General features: G+C 64.1%; 1 protein-coding gene across 1 annotated transcript; it reads right to left on the bottom strand.

Annotated features, from left to right (window-relative positions):
• Window positions 1-1,160: 1,160 nt before the first annotated feature.
• TNFAIP2 (TNF alpha induced protein 2) lies at window positions 1,161-14,371 on the bottom strand. Its single transcript, XM_036217667.1, is given in 15 exon segments — window positions 1,161-2,866; window positions 4,482-4,603; window positions 4,745-4,900; window positions 5,135-5,257; window positions 6,034-6,145; window positions 6,680-6,778; window positions 7,337-7,437; window positions 7,633-7,755; window positions 7,920-8,034; window positions 10,016-10,257; window positions 10,259-10,460; window positions 10,462-10,627; window positions 10,938-11,298; window positions 13,244-13,464; window positions 13,869-14,371. Coding segments are annotated over 13 exon segments (2,049 nt in total). The 5' UTR covers window positions 11,284-11,298; window positions 13,244-13,464; window positions 13,869-14,371; the 3' UTR covers window positions 1,161-2,724.
• Between the last annotated feature and the right edge of the window lie 4,308 nt (window positions 14,372-18,679).

The following is an 18,679-nucleotide window of genomic DNA, read 5'->3' as shown; positions in this document are numbered from 1 at the left end:
GAGGCGCCGCCCACGCCCCTTCCGCCCCGCCCAGGGCCGACCCCGGGGGAGCGCGTTGGGCTTGGTGACGCCCACGGCCGGGAACCCGGGAAAGTGGCCGAGGCCCGGGATGCCCACCGCTGCCCGCCTGCGGTCGCAGCAAGGCTGGCGGGCGGCACTTTCCGGCCTAAATCCGCCCCCTCGGGTCCGTTCAGGTCTCGGCTCCCGTCTCGCCCCTCTGCGCCCTAGATAGTACCGTGGGGGCGTTGCACCCCCTTCCCGCCCCCCACCCGATGCTCCGCAGGCAGGGGCGAGCCCGACATCGAATGCAGGGACCTCTGCTCCGAGCGAGGATCCAGCCCGCCCCGCACCCCCCACGGGGCCAGCCCCACCGCAGGGCGCCCTGGTAGGTGTCCTGCTCCCTCCTTGCCGCCCACTGAAACTTGGGCTCCATCCCACCCCTATTGGCCCCATGAACGGAACTCACCATTAAGGGCCTCCCCAGCCCCACCTCCCCAGGCCCCTCTATCCCGGGCTGGCCCTCTGACTTCCGGGCATTTCGGGAAGGACCCCAGATGCCAAAGGCTATGCCCTTGCCCACGCTCGTGGCTCTGTGGAATAGATTGGCAGAGGCGACCCTTGGCCCGGACCCCAGGGACTCTCGCTTCCCCAAAACCTAAGCCTGGACGGTGGTGCTGAGGGGAGCCCCCCCAACTTCCCCTCCCCGTCCCCCTCCCCCTCCCCCTCCGGTGAGCTGCGGTCTCCAAGCAGCCCTTTGGGCGCCTGTTTACAGCTGCGGCCTTCAAGGTGGCTTCCAGAAATCCGAAGAGGAAGTCCCCACTGGATCCCATGCACGCAGTTGAAATGCTTGCCCCACCCCACTCCCCCATCCTCAGTAAAGGACTGAGGGGAGGTGGGACGGGCTCATGATCCCCTATTTACAGGTGAGGAGCCCGGGGCACAGAGGGTAGAGTGACAGCCGTGCCCCCCCTCCCCCGGCAGGCCCTTACAGAGCGCGTCCTCAGAGGTGAGGGGCTCAGAGGTGAGGGGCACGTGGCCGCGTGTGGCTGGACGCGCTGGAGATTTGACACAGGGCCAGGAGGATAGGTCTGCCCGGACCCCAAGAGCCCGAGAAGGCCACTGACGTCCCAGCCCTGCTCCCGAATAAATCACTCCACAGCCGCTTCTGAAATCGGCTTTATATCAAGCTATAAAAAACCCGGACTCAGTTCCGAGTACACACGTACAAAAGCAGCACTGTCAAAAATAATATTAATAAAATCAAACATGCCATCTTCTACAGTCCTGCAAATGTACAAAGGCCTTTGTGCACCATTTACACAGGCCAGGTCCTGGCCGAGTACCTGGAAAGAGGGGGACAAACCCCAGAGAGCTGGCTCCACCCCTGATGGCGCCCTCAGAGGCGCGGGAGAGGCCGACTCAGGCCTCCAGTGCTGAGAGGGCTTTCGGGGTAGGCAGAGGCCCAGGGGGATAACCGAACCGGTGTCCTCCTGGGGTAGGACAAGGGATGGATGGGGGCCGTGGGAGGCAAAATCATGGCCCCCTCGAGATGCCCATGTCCTAATCCCTGGGACCTGTGACTGTGTCAGGCCCCATGGGGGAAGGGGAGCTAGTTAAGGTTGCTGATCAGAGGGTCCTGGGTGGGCCAAAGGTGATCACGAGAGTCTTTAAAAGTGCAGAAGTGAGGCAGGAGAGAAGCGCTGTGCGGTGAACAGGGTGCCACCCACGTCGCTGGCTTCGACGTAGGAGGTGGCCACGAGCCAAGACACACGGGAGTGGGGGGCAGCCTCTAAAAACTGGAAAAGGCCAGGACATCCCTCGCTAGAACCTCCAGAAGGAACGCAGCCTGCCAACACCTTGATTTTCGCCCGCTAGACCTGTGTCAGACTCCTGACCTCCAGAAATGAAAGATGTCTTGTTTTTAAATTACTGAGTTTGTGGAAGTCTGTTACAGCAGCAGTAGGAAACTAATACCAAAGCCAAGGAGTCAGAGGTCAGGCTTGCCCTGCCCAGAGGGCAGCCGGACCCCCAGGCGGAGGACCCATGGAGCCCACCCTCAGGGGATGTCCCTGGGGAGTCGGAGGGCTCAGGGTCCAAGCTGCAGGGGTCCTGGGGCAATCCAGGGGGTGGTGTGACGCTGGCTCTGCCCCCGGCTTGCTGCGCGACCCCACGCGCCCCTTTTCGCAGATAACAGCTTGCCTTTCCCTTCTTTTTCAGGATCCGCCTTCAATTCCCCAGACTTGCAGAGCTTGGCTCATCAGGCCCCTGGGCCGGAGGAGGCAGCCTCGTCTTCGTCTTCGTCTTCGTAGGGGAGGCTCAGCCTGCAGCCCAGGCAGCTGGGGAGGGACTCAGACCCTCCCGTGAAGAGCTCGGCTCTGAGGCACAGCCGACAGGAAATGACCCGCGTGTCTGACCCCCAGCCACTCTCTCTCCTTCGGTGCACGCACAGCCAGCTGTTGTTCTTCAGATGCGGACGCGCTGGCTCCTCACGATGGGTGTTCCTGCCCCACCAGACAGGTAACAAATGGGGCTGTCCAGTTCCAGCTGCCCACAGGCCTGCACCTCGGCCAGGGCTGGGCAGACGCAGCAGCAGAAGGCAGGAAGCTTGTGGGGGCTGTGAAGCTGGCGCTGGTCTGAACTACCCACAGGCGGGGAGACTGCGCCCACGTGGGGTATGTCTGATGCTTGCTGGGCGCCCACAAGCAGGCCAGGCTGCAAGGAAAGCTAACCAATCTTTATAAGTGAAAATAGGGACTTGACGGGCTCGCGTACCCCCATGTTGACATCCAGGATGCTTCGGATGCTCTTGACGTCACTGTTCGAAAGGTTCCCCTTGATGGACAAGATGGCGCTCAAGTGGCCTTTGCTGGCAAGGAGAGCATCCCGTCAGTCCGGCCCGGTCACCAACGCCCCTGCCCACACCCCTTCCCATGGCCCCAGATGCCTGGGCTGAACCACTGAGCCCTGCGGCCAACCCCCGCCCCCAAGGGGCCTTGCTCTGCTCACACTGGGCTCCAGGAGCACCGGCTACCTGTCCATCCGTCCTGCCCCCCGCAGGCCTCTGCACTGGCTGCTCCCTGCAGTGCCTTCCGCACACTCGGGATGACCAGCCCCTTCTCACCCTTCAGGTCTCAGCTAAAATGCCCCCTCTCCCATCTCTGAAGTCAGCACCTCCTGTCGGTTACGTAATCTTTACAGCTTGGAGTTACGTTTCTTCGTCTGATTACCTGGGTATTGTAAACCCTCAGTAGGCTGAGAGCTACAGGAGGGAGGACTGAGACCTGGTGTGTCCTGAGCTCACAGCGTTCTGGTGCCCGGGGCAGGGCCCGGCGCCTACAGAGCGCTCAGTGACTGATAGTGGGATGGGGATGAGCAGGCGGGTGGGTGGACGGGTGGGTGGATGAAAGGGTGGGTGGACGGATGGGTGGACGGGTGGGTGGATGGACGGGTGGGGATGGGTGGACGGATGGGTGGACGGGTGGGTGGATGGACGGGTGGGTGGACGGGTGGGTGGATGGACGGATGGGTGGACGGGTGGGTGGACGGGTGGGTGGGTGGACGGGTGGGTGGATGGATGGGTGGGTGGATGGATGGGTGGGTGGACAGGTGGGTGGATGGATGGGTGGGTGGATGGATGGGTGGACGGATGGGTGGACGGGTGGGTGGATGAAAGGGTGGGTGGATGGATGGGTGGGTGGGTGGATGAAAGGGTGGGTGGATGGATGGGTGGGTGGATGGATGGGTGGGTAGGTGCATGAGCGGGTGGATGGGTAGACAGGTAGATGGGTGGGTGATGGCTGGAGAGCCAGATGGGGCGACGGCTGCTCGTACGGGTGGGTGAAAAGATGAGTGAGCGTGCAGGTGGGTGGGCAGGAGCAGCGGATCAGCTCGGGGCTAGACTAGGCTGTTGTCTAGCCCCATTCAGACTTCCTCCACCATGTCAGAGGACTCAGCCCAGAGAAACCATCTCCCTGGCTCGCTAGATCTGTAGGCAGCAGGGGCGAAGCCTCCACTCCGGAGCAGGGCCCAGGGCCAAGCGCCTAAGGGCCCCCAGCTGATGAGGGGAGCCCAGCCTCCTGCGGACTCGCCACGGCCTCCAGGAAGCCCCTGGCATCTCTGGTCTCAGCTTCCACTCTGAGGGGCGGTGTCGTCAAGGCTAAGAGTGTGGGCTGAGCCAGACCGCCTGGCTTTGTCCCCCAAGCTCCACCACTGACCAGCCGTGTCCCCTTGGACGCGGTCCTTAAGCTCTCTAAGCCTCATCCGTCAAGCAGGGATGAAAAGCGACAGCCTCACAGGGTTGCCGTGAGCACCAGTGAGTGGGTCGTGGCCAGCATCCAGCAGGCACTCAGCAAGCTGCCGGTCAGCGCCGCCATGCCCGGCATCCGGGCCTCATCTGCTCGGAAGGGGCCGCCTGCAGCCCCACCAGGCTCCGGCCACAGTGGAGGGGCCTGCCAGACCACGCTGACTGCCCAGGTCCTCACCTGAAGTCGGGGTAGCAGGTGGCATAAGTGGCCACCTCGATCTTGATGGCACTGGGGTCTTGCAGGCGAATGATCTCGGCGAGCGTGGGGAGGGCTTGGTGCAGCCAGGCCGCCGAGGACCCCTGCAAGCACAGGCCTGGTTGGAGGGAGGCCGCCCTGCCCTGAAGGGCGCCTGGGGCCCACAGAGGTTCTGGCTGGCACTGGCTGGGCTGGGATGCGAGGGGCCCAGAGGCAGGGGGTGGGGGGCATGGGGCGGGGCTTACGTTCTCCGTGCAGAAGCTCTGGATGAGGGCGGCGTTGGCCAGGATGTGGACAGCCAGCTGCTGCTGCTGCTCCGCCGTCTTGAGCACCACACGCCGCTTGCTGAGCCGGATGATGTACTCCTTCACCAGGTGCAGGTGGATCAGCTCCATGAGCTCCTGCAAGGGCAGCAGGCAGGTGGTGAGCCAGCCGCCGATGGGCAGCTCGCCACCCGCCTGCGAGCCTCGAAGCCAGGAGTCCAGGGAGGGGCAAGCGCCAAGGCAGAGAGGTGCGTCCCGTGCGCATGCGTGGGGAGTGTGTGCACGCACACCTGTCAGCATGCATGCCCCGGCAGGCTGCCCCTGCCCCTGCCCCTTCCCGCCAGGCTGGGCCGCCGGCCCGCGCCTCCGCACCTCCCGGAAGCAGTCGTGCAGTTCGGAGAACTCAGGCAGCCTTTCTCCCACGGTGAGGATGATGGCCTCCAGGGTCTGCGCGGGGGCCGCCCAGTGGGTCTGCGTGAACCTCTTGAACAGCGGCTGTGACGGGAGAGGCAGGATGTCTGGCCGCGCCCTGGAGAGGAAGGGCGGCCAGCCGCAGACGCGCACGCACACGCAGACACACGCTGACACACGCGGCCCGGCCCAGGGGCAAGCAGGACTCAAGGACTCCCAGGGAACCCAGGCCGAACTCAGGTCCGTGTTCCCAGACAGGAAGTGGACATGGGGTCGCTGTACCCTTCTCCAAAGTCACCATCTGAGGCTCCTTCAGAGCCAGGCCAGCTGGAGTCAGGATGGCCATCTGCCTGCCCCGAGGCCTTTCCTCCTGCCCCCTCTAAAATAAATAAATTCCTGCATAAACAAGCCCCTGTGCTTGGCCGCTGACAAGTCACCAGGTCACCATCTGGTCACCACCAGAGATTTTCTAGAGGCCTTCACCGAGGGCAGGCCACCCAAGGCCTCTGCCCTGGGCACTGGGGACAAGGCAGGCCCCCACAGAAGGCAGGCAGGGAATCCCTCCCATACGTCCAGGGACCCCTGCCTCAACCTCTGCTAAAGTAACCCAGGGGGTACTGTGGATGTTTCTGTCCACAGCGGATGTGGCAGGGGCTGCCAAGGGCTCTGAGCATCACTGCCGGGAGTTAGGCATGGGGCGAGGTCAGGAGGCCCCTGTGGCCCCCTCAGCCAGCCAGCCCCACGCCATGCCTGCCACGTGCTTCTGCCGGCCCTCTGCACCCCAGGCCCCCTCCAGCCTCTCCTCAGGTCCCCCCAGCACCGGGCTCAGCGTACACCCCAGGGAAGGAGGCTCCAGCTACCTTCAGGTCTCCGAACAAGCTCTGGAGCAGGGCGTCAAAGCCGTGACCCTTGAGCTCATTCAGGGGGCCCAGGAGGTCCTGTGATGACGGCCACTTCTGCTCCACGGATGTCCTAGAAGGACATGGAGGCAAGGAGGTCACAGTCCTGCCCACCCTACAGCGCCATGCTCAGGAGCTAGGAAGCCCCAGGCGAATCTCCCTAACCCACCTCTTCACTCTAGGACCCTCAATGGCTCCCCACTGCCAGTGGGGGCGAGTCTGCAGCGCAGCCCCGCCGGCTGGCCCCCCTGGCTGGCCCCCTCACGCCCACACCGCACCCTTCTGAGGGGCGCTGCTCAGCCTCTCCAGCCTCAGCGCTCTCTGCTGAACCGACGATGGCGGTGCCTGCCTCAGAGGGCTGTTCTAAGGACAAACCATTTGCACAAGTGCTGGACGCGCCGGCACTGGGTAACCAGTTCCTGGTGCCACAGGCCCTGCTCATTTCCCGACATGCCTGGCCCGGCCTGATCCCGCATCTGTGCCTCAGCTGCTCCTCGCCCGCTCCCCGACCCCGCGCAGGGCCCTCCGGCTCCCAGCCCCCCCTGCTCTCCCGCAGGCAGGCTGGCCCAGTCACTCTGGCTCCCACGAGCTCCTCCTGGCTCCTCACCGGAAGGACAGGCAGTTGTTGATGTTGGCGATGATATTGACCCTGTAATTTTTCAGCTGTTTGCACCTCTCCAGAAAGTCGTCAAAGGTCCGCTGGTAGCTGGTGAGACCAGGAAAGGCACTTGCAGGACCAGCACAAACATTGGCATAATAGCAGCCTCCTGGGTTTACAGAGCGCTTTTCCGACTGCTGGTCCCCCCACAGCCTGGGGTGGGCCACTAGTGTTCGGAGGCAGAGGCCATGGGGCCAGAGCCCTGCAGGGCTCCCGGACAGGGTGCCAGCCTGGGTCTGCTGCTACCTCCTTCCTCCAGGGCCCCCCCACCACCATAGCTGGAAGAATGGAGGAGGCTATGGTGGATGGAGGGGTCCTCAGACGTATGGAGGGAGGTGGCCAAGAGAATCGTGGGAGTGGTGCCTGGGGGCATCACCGGAGGGGGTGGCCAGGGTCTCAGTCCCTCAGGGGCGTCCTCTCTGCAGCTGGAGGCTGCGGTGCTGGGAGCTTGGCTGAGTAGGGTGGAGGTTCGCAGTGCCCAGTCGGGTGGTACAGGGGGAGAGGACTCCTGCTTATAGCAGACACCGTGGAGAGCGGGAGGGGACGCTGACCCAGCTTGGATCCCCGGATGGGGTACAAAGGAGGCAGGGACGGACACACACCCACCTCCTCAGGAATGCAGCCAGCTCCACCAGCAGCATTCGCTTTATCTGCATGCCCAGGTCAAGGGTGATGCTCTCGGCTTTGACCTGGCCGTGGGAGATGATCTGCAGGGGTGAGGTGGTGAGCTGAGCAGCGGCCCACCTGGACCAGGGCTGGGGAAGGGCTGGGGGGCATGATGGAGCAGGGGGCGAGCTCGGAGGCATACGAGTATACACGCGGGCTGGACCCATGGGCTCCGCGCCATGCGCTGCCTGCTCATGCGTGGGCTGTCTGGGTGCGTGAGGGGTGGGACATGCTACCTGGATGATGTCGATGGCCAGCTCGCTGTGACAGTGGCCATCCAGCCTCTGGGGGGCCACATCCTGGGCCCAGCGTTGCGACTCCAGCCCCAGGGCGCGGGCCATCAGCTCCTTCACACTGCTCTGGGGGGAGGAGGGGCAGGTCAGGGGAACACAGAGCCCATGGCCCTGCCCGCATGGAGCTCCTTGTCACGCTCCCAGCCCGTGCCCTGTCTGTCCCCGAGCCTCCCTTCTGCTTCCTTCCTGCCCCTCCCTTGCCCTGGCTCTGATGCTGGTGCTGGACTCACCACCTCACTGGACAGGAACGTGGCCTCCAGCAGCCGAATCTGCTTCTGGGGCAGGAGACTCCCCAGCTTGACTCCCTGCAGCTCGCCCGCCAGCTTGGGGCTGTTGATGATGTCACTGTGGGCAGACAGGGCTGGCATCAGGGACGCTGCGCCCACCTAGCGCTATCCCTTAAGCGCGATCCCACCCCCTCTGCCTGCTTCTCTGCAGGCCCTGGACTGGACTGTCCCCATCCTCCCCCACCCTGTTCCTCCACCTCAGTGATGATGGGTCCTCCATCTGCTCAGGCCAAAAACCTGACACTCCGCCTGCCTCCTCTGACTCTCTTGCTCCCCCATCCACTCTGGCTCCAAAATATCCTCACCCCAACCCCCAAGTGATCAACCTCCAGCCACCCAGGCCCCATGCCAGCCCCCCACGGCCAGCCTGGCTCAGCACAGGAGCCTCCTCCCAGGCCTCCCCCTTCCACCCTGGACCCCAGTGGCCCCCCGCCCAGCAGGAGGAACCCGCTCATCCCGTCCTTCCAGTCTGAACTCCCTGCTCTAAGATGTCCCCTCTCACACAGAAAAAACCCACTCCCTGTGGCAGCAGCTGGGACACGAGCCACTCGCTCTCTGCCTCCTTCCTACCCTGTCCCCTGGCTGCACTCCAGCGCCGTGCCCCCTTCCTTCCCAGGCCAGCCCTGCCACCCCCAGAGGGTGGGCGGTGCGAGCAGGAAGGGCTGCCCCTCCCCTCCGGACTGCTCCATGGGGGCGTCTCCATTCACTCTTCTGGCACCTCTGTGGGGTCCCAGAGCCCCTAGGGAGAGCCCGGCCCTGGCATTTCCTTGAGGGCCATTGTCTGCCTAGAGGCTCAAGAGTGGCCCTCTCTGCCCCTTTCTCAGCCTAGACACGGTGTCCCTTTGTTCCCTGAACTTCTGGCCACCCAGGCCTCGACTCCCCTCCCCCAGGGCTCCATGCCCAGCTGGCCTCGGTTTTCTGCTGTGCTGACCCCCAAGGGCCCCAGGCTAGCAGCCCCCAGGGTCCTGGGGACAGGAGGCTGAGTGGCAGAGGCGTGAGTGCCAGCATTTCCTGGTGAGTCAGGAGCAAGAAGGAAGTGGCTCGGGCTGGCCTGTCTCTCCCGCAGCCCCTGCCCTGTGCTAATTTCCCCACACCCTGCTGACTCCTTCCCAACTGCCCCACAGGGCCCTTCCCCAGGTCCCCTGCTGGAGGCCCACCCACCAGCACCAACTCAGTGCACTGGTCACCAGATGTGTCCCCGAGACCTTCAGACACCGCTCGCACTGGCCATACCTCCGGGCTTCTCATAGGCTTTCTGCTTGGGGCTGGGGCCAGCCCTTCTAGCAGCCCCTGGCCTCTCGAGCCGGGGTCACCCCCACACTGCAACCTCCTCACCCAGCCTGTGCAAATGACGGGCCTGCCCAGAGCTCCACGGAGTCTGGGTAAATCCGAGATGCCTCAGGCTGTACGGCCAGCACCATGGACCCTCCGCTGGCACAGCCAGCCTCCCACCTGAGGACCTGGAGGCCTCGGTGGCCAGGAACCAGCTCAGCCATGGACTCACTGGACGACCCTGCACAATGGGGATCCTTCCAACAGGCCGCCTGGCCCGACGTCACCTCCGCTCTCTGTGCTGCGTGGGAGGGCCACCGCAGCCCACCAAGAAATCCAAACACTGACAAGCTCCACACCGCTCCCAGAATGCCTCACGGCTCAGCCAGGCCCGGGAAGATGACTCCCTTGCCGGGAACGCAGTCCCCCTCTGCCTCCAGGCCTGCCTTCCCCTCCCCCCTCTTCCTCCTCCCTCCCCCTGCCTCCTCCCAGGGCTGGTGGCTGCGGCACCAGACAGAATCCTGCACGAAGCCTCCCGCGCTTTGGCTGCTCCCAGCGACCCAGGCCAGGTTAGGGCCCCTGCGCCCCTTTCCCACAGCTCCTGGCCGCCTCCGCCACAACCCTTCCTGCTCTGCATTGCCACTGTCTGCCTCAGCCCGCGCCCAGTTCGGGAACGACGGAGTCCCTGCCATTCCCCGTGCCTCGGTTTCCCCCGCTGCTCAAACGGCCGAGCCCGAGCGCAGAGCCCGCCCGCGCGGCCCGCTCACTTGGGGTAGAGGTTCTGCACCCAGAGCAGCAGCAGGTAGGTGTCGCGCTCGCACAGCTCGAACTGCGCCATGGCCGCCAGCTGGGCGGCGAAGTGCTCGTGGTAGCTCTCGGCGTAGACGGCCACGACGCCGAAGTCGGCGGGGAACAGCGGCTTCAGCCGCTCGGCCACGACCTCCAGGTCCTCCTTCATGGCGCGGCCCATGCGCAGGAAGGCGCGCTCCGCCTCCGAGCGGCCGTCGTCGCGCCCCGGGCCGGGCCGCCTCAGGGCTCTGGACAGCCACGCGCCCCAAGTCGCGCCGCCACCAGCTGCAGGCACGAGGGGCGTCCGCCCGCACCCCAGTCCCCCTCCACCGCTCGCGGTCCCCGATGCCCCTGCCTTCGGCAACCCCAGCATCCTGGTAGGCGAGCGGGGGCGCCTCCACGGGGCGCGCAGCAGGCCAGAGGTCGCAGCAGCAGCACGTGCAGCGCCTCCACCTTGCTCTGCCGCCGCACCAGCTCCTCCTCGCTCACGCCGCCCGCCGCCGCCGCCGCGCGCAGCTCCCGCTCCAGCGCCAGCAGCGGCCCGGCCGCCTCCAGCCGCCCGAGCTCCAGGTCCGCCTTCAGCGCCTCCACTGCGAGGATGGGGCACCGGTCACCGGGGCGAGGGCGCGGCAGAGACCGCTCGCCGCCCACGGCGCCCACCGGAGGGGAGGCCGGGAACCCGGATGACGAAGCCATGCGCCCACAGAGGCCGGTCGGTGTCCCGGACAGGACTGAAGCCGGGTCACCTACTCCCAGCCCCCAAGATTAGGTAGAAGGAAGGTGGAGCCAGGAGTGGGGACTCCCCTAACCCCATCATTCCCGCCCTCTCCGTGTCCCGGAATGAGCAGGCCCTGGCCAGCTCGGACGGGGCCCCCGGCCCCACATGGGGCTCCAGCCTACCTGTGGGCAACGGGGCCCCCGGCCCAGGAGGGGCCTGGAGCTCGCCCTCCGGCTCCGCAGAGCTGGGCTGGCCCTTCTTCTTCCTCCCTTTGGTGAAGACGCTGAACATGTTGGCCAAGCCTTTTGCCTTCTTTTTCTTCTTCGAAGCCTCTTCTTCGCCCCTCTCCGGGGCTGCCTCGGCCTCCAGTGGTGACACTAGGTCCTCGGAGGAGGCCTCCGACATGGAAGCCTCTGACTCAGCCTCTGACGTGGAGGGCTCCTTCCGGGGGCTTTCAAGGTGGTCAAGAACTCCTGGCACCAGCTGCTGGCCTGGGAGGCCTTGGAAGAGGGTCAGCATCTTCAGCATCGCCCTGGCTCAGGCCTGCAGGTTGGCGAGGGACGGGAGGATGAAAGGGTCACATGTGCACACAGGCCCAAGCACACGCTTGTGGTGGCAGCACTAAACGCCTTATCTGCTGTTACCCTCGTAACTGCCGCGGCTCTGGCCTTCTTCCATCCGAGCCTGAGCCGCAGGGGACACCTCAGCTCCTTCCCTGGACACCGGCTCCTCATCTCGCACAGCTGCCCTTCCGACCCCCCTCCGCCACCCACCCCCCACCCCCCGCCCCAAATCGCCTGAGCGGGGAGGAAGCTGGGGGTGCCAAGCCTCCCGGATGGAGGGGCCCTCACTTCGTTTTTGGCAAACCCTTCCTCGGGAGCCCATCCTCAGGACAGAGGGTCGCAGGACACGAAGGCACCCTGGATCCAGGAGCCCCCAGGGAGGAGGCAGAGCCTGGGCTGCAGTCCCAACGCACAGAGCAAGCGCAGAGGTCTGGGGAGGTCACACGGCAACCGGGTGGGCTGAGGCAGAGACCCAGCCCTGGCCCCACGCTGCAACTTGCTGGGTTCTTCTCTTGTCTTGTCTGGCTGCGGGGCCCCAGAGGGAGGCTATGAGCAGGAACCTGGCTGCTCCCGCTGGGCCCACGAGGTGAACAGGGCCCCATGTCCTGGCCTTGGGGCTCAGTCTGCAGAAACCACAGTGCCCCCTCAAACTCCAGTGGCTGGGAAAGGACTTCAGACAACGTTTCATGTGTCGGCTGGGGACAGGGGACCTATGGGCCATGGCTGCCTGTGGTCACACAGTAACTCAGACCAGGAACCCCGGCCTCCCGGCTCCTGCTTCCCCCTGCATGGTCCCAAATGGGGTGACAGCATCACCACAAAAGTGTTCACTTCCTGGACGCTTTCCGGGTGCCCATCCTCACTCACATCCAGGAAGGGTGGTACCGTCCTCACCTCACAAAACTGACCCAGGGAGGCTTAGAACAGCCCTACGGCCAACAGCTCGGGCTCGGAACTCATCGCCTGGCTCTGGGTGCCCCTGCCTCTGTGACCCCATCACCTCATGAGCCGCATTCAGAGATGGGGGACTCCCTTGTGCCCAGTAGCACCCTCCCAGCACCTTGACCATTTTTGTCAGAGCACAGGATCAGTGGAGGGGAACGTGACCGACCCCAAGGGAGAGAACAGGGATGGGCCGGAAATGGGGAGCACGTAGGGCCGGGTCTCCCTGGTAACTGGGGTCACCTGTAACTCTAGTACCTACTCCACCACTCAAGAGTAAATATACCAGATCATGACTCATGGCACATTGTGACTTTGATTCTGCTTTGTAAAGGCTTTGCCCGGCAGGAGGAACCGGTGTGTGTGTGTGTGTGTGTGTGTGTGTGTGTGTGTGAGAGAGGGGGGCCTTGCCCTAAGCACACGGCAGGCACGGTGGCTCAGATTAGGCTCGCGAGACTTTCTAGAGCCCCTGTCACTTCCCCATCAGCCCACCTATCTTGTCCCATTCCCCAGTAGCTCATCCCAACCGCCTGAGCTTGGCCAAAGCCACTTGGGGGCCAGGAAGCCTGGGTTCCTCCTACTGGCTCCACCAGGTACCCTGGGCCGAGTCCTACAGTGGCCTCCCCTGTCCCATGTAGGTTGGAAGTTCCACTACAGAACCAGGAGGTGGGTGGCTGGGGCACCCCCAAACCAAAGTCCCTAGGTGCGCGCCACTAGGCACTTCTGCCATGCCCACCTGTGCCCCAGCTTCCCCTCCCGATCCACCCCATTTTCATGCCATGCGGCTGTAGGAGCTGGTCTGCCAGGCTGGCCAGGGCTGCTCGGCCCCACCCTGGGCGCCCGGGCCCGTCCTCCGGTCCTCCGCCCTCCTGCTGGAGTGAGGGACCGGGCCATGCTGCCCAGCGGCGCTGCCCAGCAGCCTCGCCTCTGCCCGCGCCGCCCCCCACCTCCTTGGTCCCCGCACACGCTGGGCTCCCTCTGACCTCCAGACCTTGCTCTCGCAGGTCCCCGCATGGCATCACTGCCTTCTCGCCTCTGGGCCACAAAATCCTCCTCACCCTTCAAGGTCCTGCGGCCCGCGGCTCTCCGAGTGCAGCTGAGAGGATGTGGCAACACCGCAGGCCGAGCGCAGCCGCGAGCGGGGCCTCCGTCAGCCCTGTGTCCTGTGTCCCTGCGTCTGTCACGCCAGTCTCGGAGCCCAGGTCTGCAGAGGAGGGCGGGAGAAGCAGCCCATCAAGCCTGGGCGCTGTCGGCGGTAGACGAGGCGCCCAGCAGTGGCACCCCGTCCTTCAGTCTTCCCAGCTCCCCCTGCTTCCCCTAAGGCGCAGGCGCCCCTCACCCTCCTCCCCCAGCCAGGACTGGCGTCCACACAGCCCGGCCTGGCCTCTGCACCTGGCCCCTGCGACCTCTGCGGGATGGGGAGGGCATACCCAACCCCCAGACGAGAGCACCCTGGCACGTAGCACGTGAAGTGACTTCGCCTAGGTTATCAGCCAGCCTTCCTCCCGCCACCGCCCGTGGGCCTCAGCCTTCCTTCTGCAAAAGGGAGACCCCCACCCCCACCCCACCCCGCCCCCGCCCCGCGCCGTTGTTCCCCACAGCCCCTACCTCCCCGCGGGGCCTCAGTCTCCCTGGAGGTGGGGCCACGACGTGCTGGAAGCTTCGAGCGCCCCGCCCCGCTGGCTATCGTCTGGCCGCGGAGCCGCAGCCGCGCCGAGTGGTGCTGACAGACGCCCGGCCCGGTGAGCGGAGGTCACTTACTGTGTCGGCCGGCCGTCGCAGTCGCTCAAGCCCTGGCGCGGCCTGAAATAGCCGCAGGCTCCGCCCCAACCGGCCCGCCCCCTTCTCGGCAACCGCGGAAAACCCGCGGGCGCGCGCCAAGGCGAGTGTGCGGGGTCAGCCTGTGTCCCCGCGTCACAGGTCGCGCGCGCCTCCCGAGGCGGTGCCGGGGCTGTCCAGGCGGGGAAGGGTGCGGGGGGTCGCTACCTCCCACCAGCCCGACTGGGGCGGCGGGTGCAGGCAGGGTGGCGAGACTGGCCGAGAACCCGCGTATGTATGTGGGGCGCAGGGACCGGCACCCGGGGCGGACCCGGGTGCGTCTGGCGCTGACCCATTGTCCGACTATGGCTTCTGATTGGCTGGCCTGATAGGACCCGGGGCTCAGGCCCACATTTCCGCGTCACAGAGGCAGCACCCACCGGAGCCTCCCTCCCCGCGCCGCGGGCTGCGGGACGGTCCCACCCTAGCGCCCTGGGCCGCGCGAGGATCGCCCCCTCTGGGGAGCGCGTTTCTTACTCTGGGTATCACTCTGACCGCCTAGGGGCCTGGGGAGGGGGCCTTCCCAGAGGAGGCGCCCTGAGGGAAAGGGGGCTTCAGGGAGGGTCAGCTGTTGGCAGAGTCCCTGTGCCAGGCGCCTTCGTACATTCTCACGAGCAAGCCTTGCTTGAAATGGGGAAATGGCTCAGAAAGGTGAGCCAGAGATCAGGCGGGCAGTGATGGCGGAGTTGGGATTCACACCCCCTGGTGACCTCCTCCGGAAGCCCTTTCCGTTTCTGGGACCAGGGCTGGGTCAGGACAGGCTCCTGGAGGCACAAGCCTGGGACCCCGACAGCCCAGGCTTGATCATCACTCAACTCAGTTGCGTGCTCCCTTGATGTGGCCTTGAGCGGGGCACGCCCCTTTCTGGGTCTCGGTTACCCCATCCGAGCTCTGGGTCTCTGGGTCTCTGGGTCTGCCGTGGGGTGGGGAGGGGGTGCTGGTGGTCCCTTCCCTAGAAATTCCTGACCTCTGGGAAGGACTCGTCATCCAGGAATTTCCCGGAACGCCGGCCGAGCACCAGCTTCCCTCCCGCTTCTCGCGGGGCCTCGGCCCCTCCTCCTTTTCATTTGCTCCCCACCCCTCTCCTCCTCCCTCTGGCTCCCCACTCCCCCTCTGGCCTGGGAGGGATGGCGAGTGGGCGGGCCACCGAACTGGAGTGCCCCTAGGAGCAGACGACTTCCTCTTCCTCCCTGGGAGTGGTGGTCAAGTGTCAGGTTTGAGGTTAAAGATTGATCCTGTGGGGGCGGGGAGGGGCTTGTGGGGAGGGTGAGGGGGGCTTTGAGACTTGGCAGGAGGATGGGCTCCACCCCTTCTCTCCCAGAAGCGGAGGCAGGGAGTGACATTTTTCAGAAAAGCCACCAGAGCCAGTGCCCCAGGGGCTGGGAGGGGCATTCCTCTGCCCGCCCTGCCCCCGCCCCCGCCCCCGCCCCCGAAAACAGACAGAGAAACTAAAGGCCAGGACCCCCAAGTTCATCAGCCAGACGGGCCCACGGGATGAGAACCAACCGAACGGCCCCCGGCTCGCTGCCTGCTGCGGCTGCCTTGAGTCCTGAGGCCCACGGACCCCACCACCCACCCCAGAGCCCGGACCCCAACCGCTAGGCAGGAGTGACTCTTCGCAGCGCAAGGATGAGGTGGCCGACCTCGTCCCCACCGCCCACACCACCTGGACCCTTCTCCACAACTTCATCTGTCTGAACAGCAGCCAGGGCCAGGGCTCCGGAAAAGCTGCCCTTCCCTTGTGTGCCTGACCAGTCGTGTCCCCCTTTCCCTGAGGTCAGTCGTGAGGGTCAAGGGTCATGTACATGAAGCCCCTAACCCAAGGGAAAACCTCTGAAAATGGGGCTGCAAGAGGCCTAAGGGACGACAGCCAAGGGAGGGGGAGCTATTCTCGCCCCTTGACAGATGGGGAGACAGTCCCCAAGAGCCAAGACACTTCCAGAGGGAGTCAAAGACCAGCCAAGAATTCCACCGTCATCAAGAAATGAGCATCAGATGCTGGTGGGAGCGCTCCGGCCAGCTGCAGCCGCGTTCCCGCCCCCCAGCGGCCTGGCAAAGTGCAGGCGGGCCCAGAAGTCAAGTGTGCCAGCACCTGGCCAGGAGCCCTGGTCATCTTCTCACACGCAATGTATGACCTTTGGAGCCAGGACATGTTGACTCCACCTCCCTTCCCTCTGGTCGGGAAGTGGCAGCTTTTTAAAAAAAAATTGTAGTAAGATATGCATAGCAAAATTGACTATTTTGGCCATTTTAGGTACACAGTTCAGTGGCATTGTATTTACATTGTGACACAACCGTCACCACCCACCACTGTCCAGGGTCCTTGCAAAACAAACTCATTAAACACTAACGCCCCCCGTCCTAGCCCTTGGAAACCACTGTCCTGCTTTCTGACCATTCCAAGTACCTCACATGCATGGAATCATACAGTACTTGTTCTTTTGTGACTGGCTTATGTCACTTAGCATAATGTCCCCAAGGGTCATCCATGTCTGACCCATAGCGTGTGTCAGATTCCATCCTTTTTAAGACCGAATAATAGTCCATTGTTTATCCATCACCTGCCGATGGACGCTTGGGTTGCTGCCACTTTTTGGCCATTGGGAATAGCGCCGCCGTGAATGTAGGGGTGCAGACACCTCTTCCAGACCCTGCTTTCAATTCTGTTCTAAACGCTTTGCATGCAGTAAAACCTCCCGTTTCTGCACCTGTGCAGTCTGGCCAGGCAGTCCCTCCTCGCGTCTGACTTAGCTTCGGCACGCTTCATTTCAGATTTTGATCAACATTGGGGCGAAGCGATGTTTTCATCACACAGTCTTGCGAAACGGGTGCCCTTAATTACCCCTTTTTCATGGATGAGGAAACAGGCACAGACAAGTCCGGGTATGCGCCGTTCGGTGGCGGGGCCGGGAGACCCGTCCCTAAGCCTTGTCCTCTTTTGCTTCTCCTCAGTGTCACTCAGTGTCTGAAATGGAGCTTGATGTAGTTAAGCCAGATGCAAGGAAGGACCGCCTGGTGCAGAGACGTGAGGTCTTACTGCCCTCCGCTCTTTTTTATCTTTGAAAAGAAAAAGGTTTCCCAGTATTTCATGGCCTTGTTCATTAATCAAATCTTTACCGTCTCCCTCTGCGGAAGCCCAGACACACGAGCTGGTGCGTGATTAGTGCCCCTCGCTCTGTGCCATCTCGGGGTGGTCTGAGAGCCTCGCAGGAGAGGAGATCCCTGGAAAGAGGGAGTCGCAGGCAGGGGGGTGGTGCATACTGGCGCAGGGGCAGCAGATGCAAAGGCCCAGGGCTGCGCTCACAGGAAGGAAGCGGCCGTGGCTTGCAGGGCCTGGCCAGAAGGTGTGGCCAGTGGCCTCGGCCATAACAGTGGTCTTGACCATGGGGTGGGCTCCTTTGGATCAGGAGACCAGGGCACCCCAAGCTGCCACCTAGCCCCGCCCCCACAGGCTCTGGCCCACTTCCCCCTGTGGGATGACTTGCACTTCCTTCTACAACAACCCCGGCTTCCCAATCCTGCCTCTGCCTCTCCTTCTCCAGCCGTCGCCTGACCCAGGACCCCTCCTGGGGCCTGTTGTTTCCTGGGGTTGCCCTACTCACTCACTGCACTGACAGATGAGGAAACTGAGTCTCAGAGGGACACATAGGTTAAGGCCTTGAGGCAAGGGTCACGGCTGCAACCAGGCCTCCCCCAAGAGAAGTCACTTGCTCAGGGTCATTCGCAGCTACGCCAGACCTGGGCTGGAGTCTGCTGACCTCCCCAGGGACCACGGGATGGCCAGGACAGCTGACCAGGAGCCACCCTCACAGAACACCCTCTCCCATGAGAGTGCTCGCCCCCGCGTGAAGATGTTGACTTGTCACAGTTACTTCCCTTTCTCCTGGGAGAAAGGCAGGCCACACACTCCTTTCTGTGTCTGGCAGGTAGAGAAACGGAGGTCTAAGGGGAAACGGCTTCTACGAGGACTGCGGGGTAACAAGTCCCCAATACTGGTGGTCTTCCACGGAGTGCAGTGCAGTGGGGCTTCCTGGAGGGCCCGCCCTTCCAGGCACCAGCCCGGTGGCCTGGCCCCTCTCTTTAAAAGGCCTGGGTTTTCACAGTGGCTTTTGGTGATGATGCAAGATGGCCCAGTTTAGCTTCTGTCACCTAGGGCCTGGGGCTGCCCAGAGGCCCTTCTCCTAGCGAGCATGATTTCCAGGAAAACAGCTGAAGAACTCTGCTTTCCACTGGGTCCCATCCAAACACAGAGGCTGGCCACGTGTCAGGAGCTCTGGTGGGGATCCCAGCGCTGAGCGGGGCCAGGCCGGGGCGGGGCGGGGAGGGAGGCTGCCCCAGAAAGCGGAGGGCCCGCCAGTCGCCAGCGCCTGGGCGCTGTGCGCTCCGCCCCGTGCTACACCAGCCAGCTCTGGGGTTCTGCACTTTGGAGAAGTTAGACGATGGTGGTGGCTCCGGCGCGGGGACCACCCGGTCCCCGCAGGCTCCGGCACTTACATCAGTGACTTTGGACACATGGCTTCACCTCTGGTGCCTCAGTCTCCCCTCCTGGAAATGGGGCTGACACGTGCTTGAGGGGTGCCTGGCAGGCTGAGGGAAGATGG

The sequence above is a fragment of the Rousettus aegyptiacus genome, unplaced genomic scaffold (assembly GCF_014176215.1).
Source record: "Rousettus aegyptiacus isolate mRouAeg1 unplaced genomic scaffold, mRouAeg1.p scaffold_m13_p_3, whole genome shotgun sequence".
Lineage (NCBI taxonomy): Eukaryota > Metazoa > Chordata > Mammalia > Chiroptera > Pteropodidae > Rousettus > Rousettus aegyptiacus.
The sequence above is the reverse complement of the archived record's forward strand: the minus strand, read 5'-3'. Positions and strand labels throughout refer to the sequence as shown.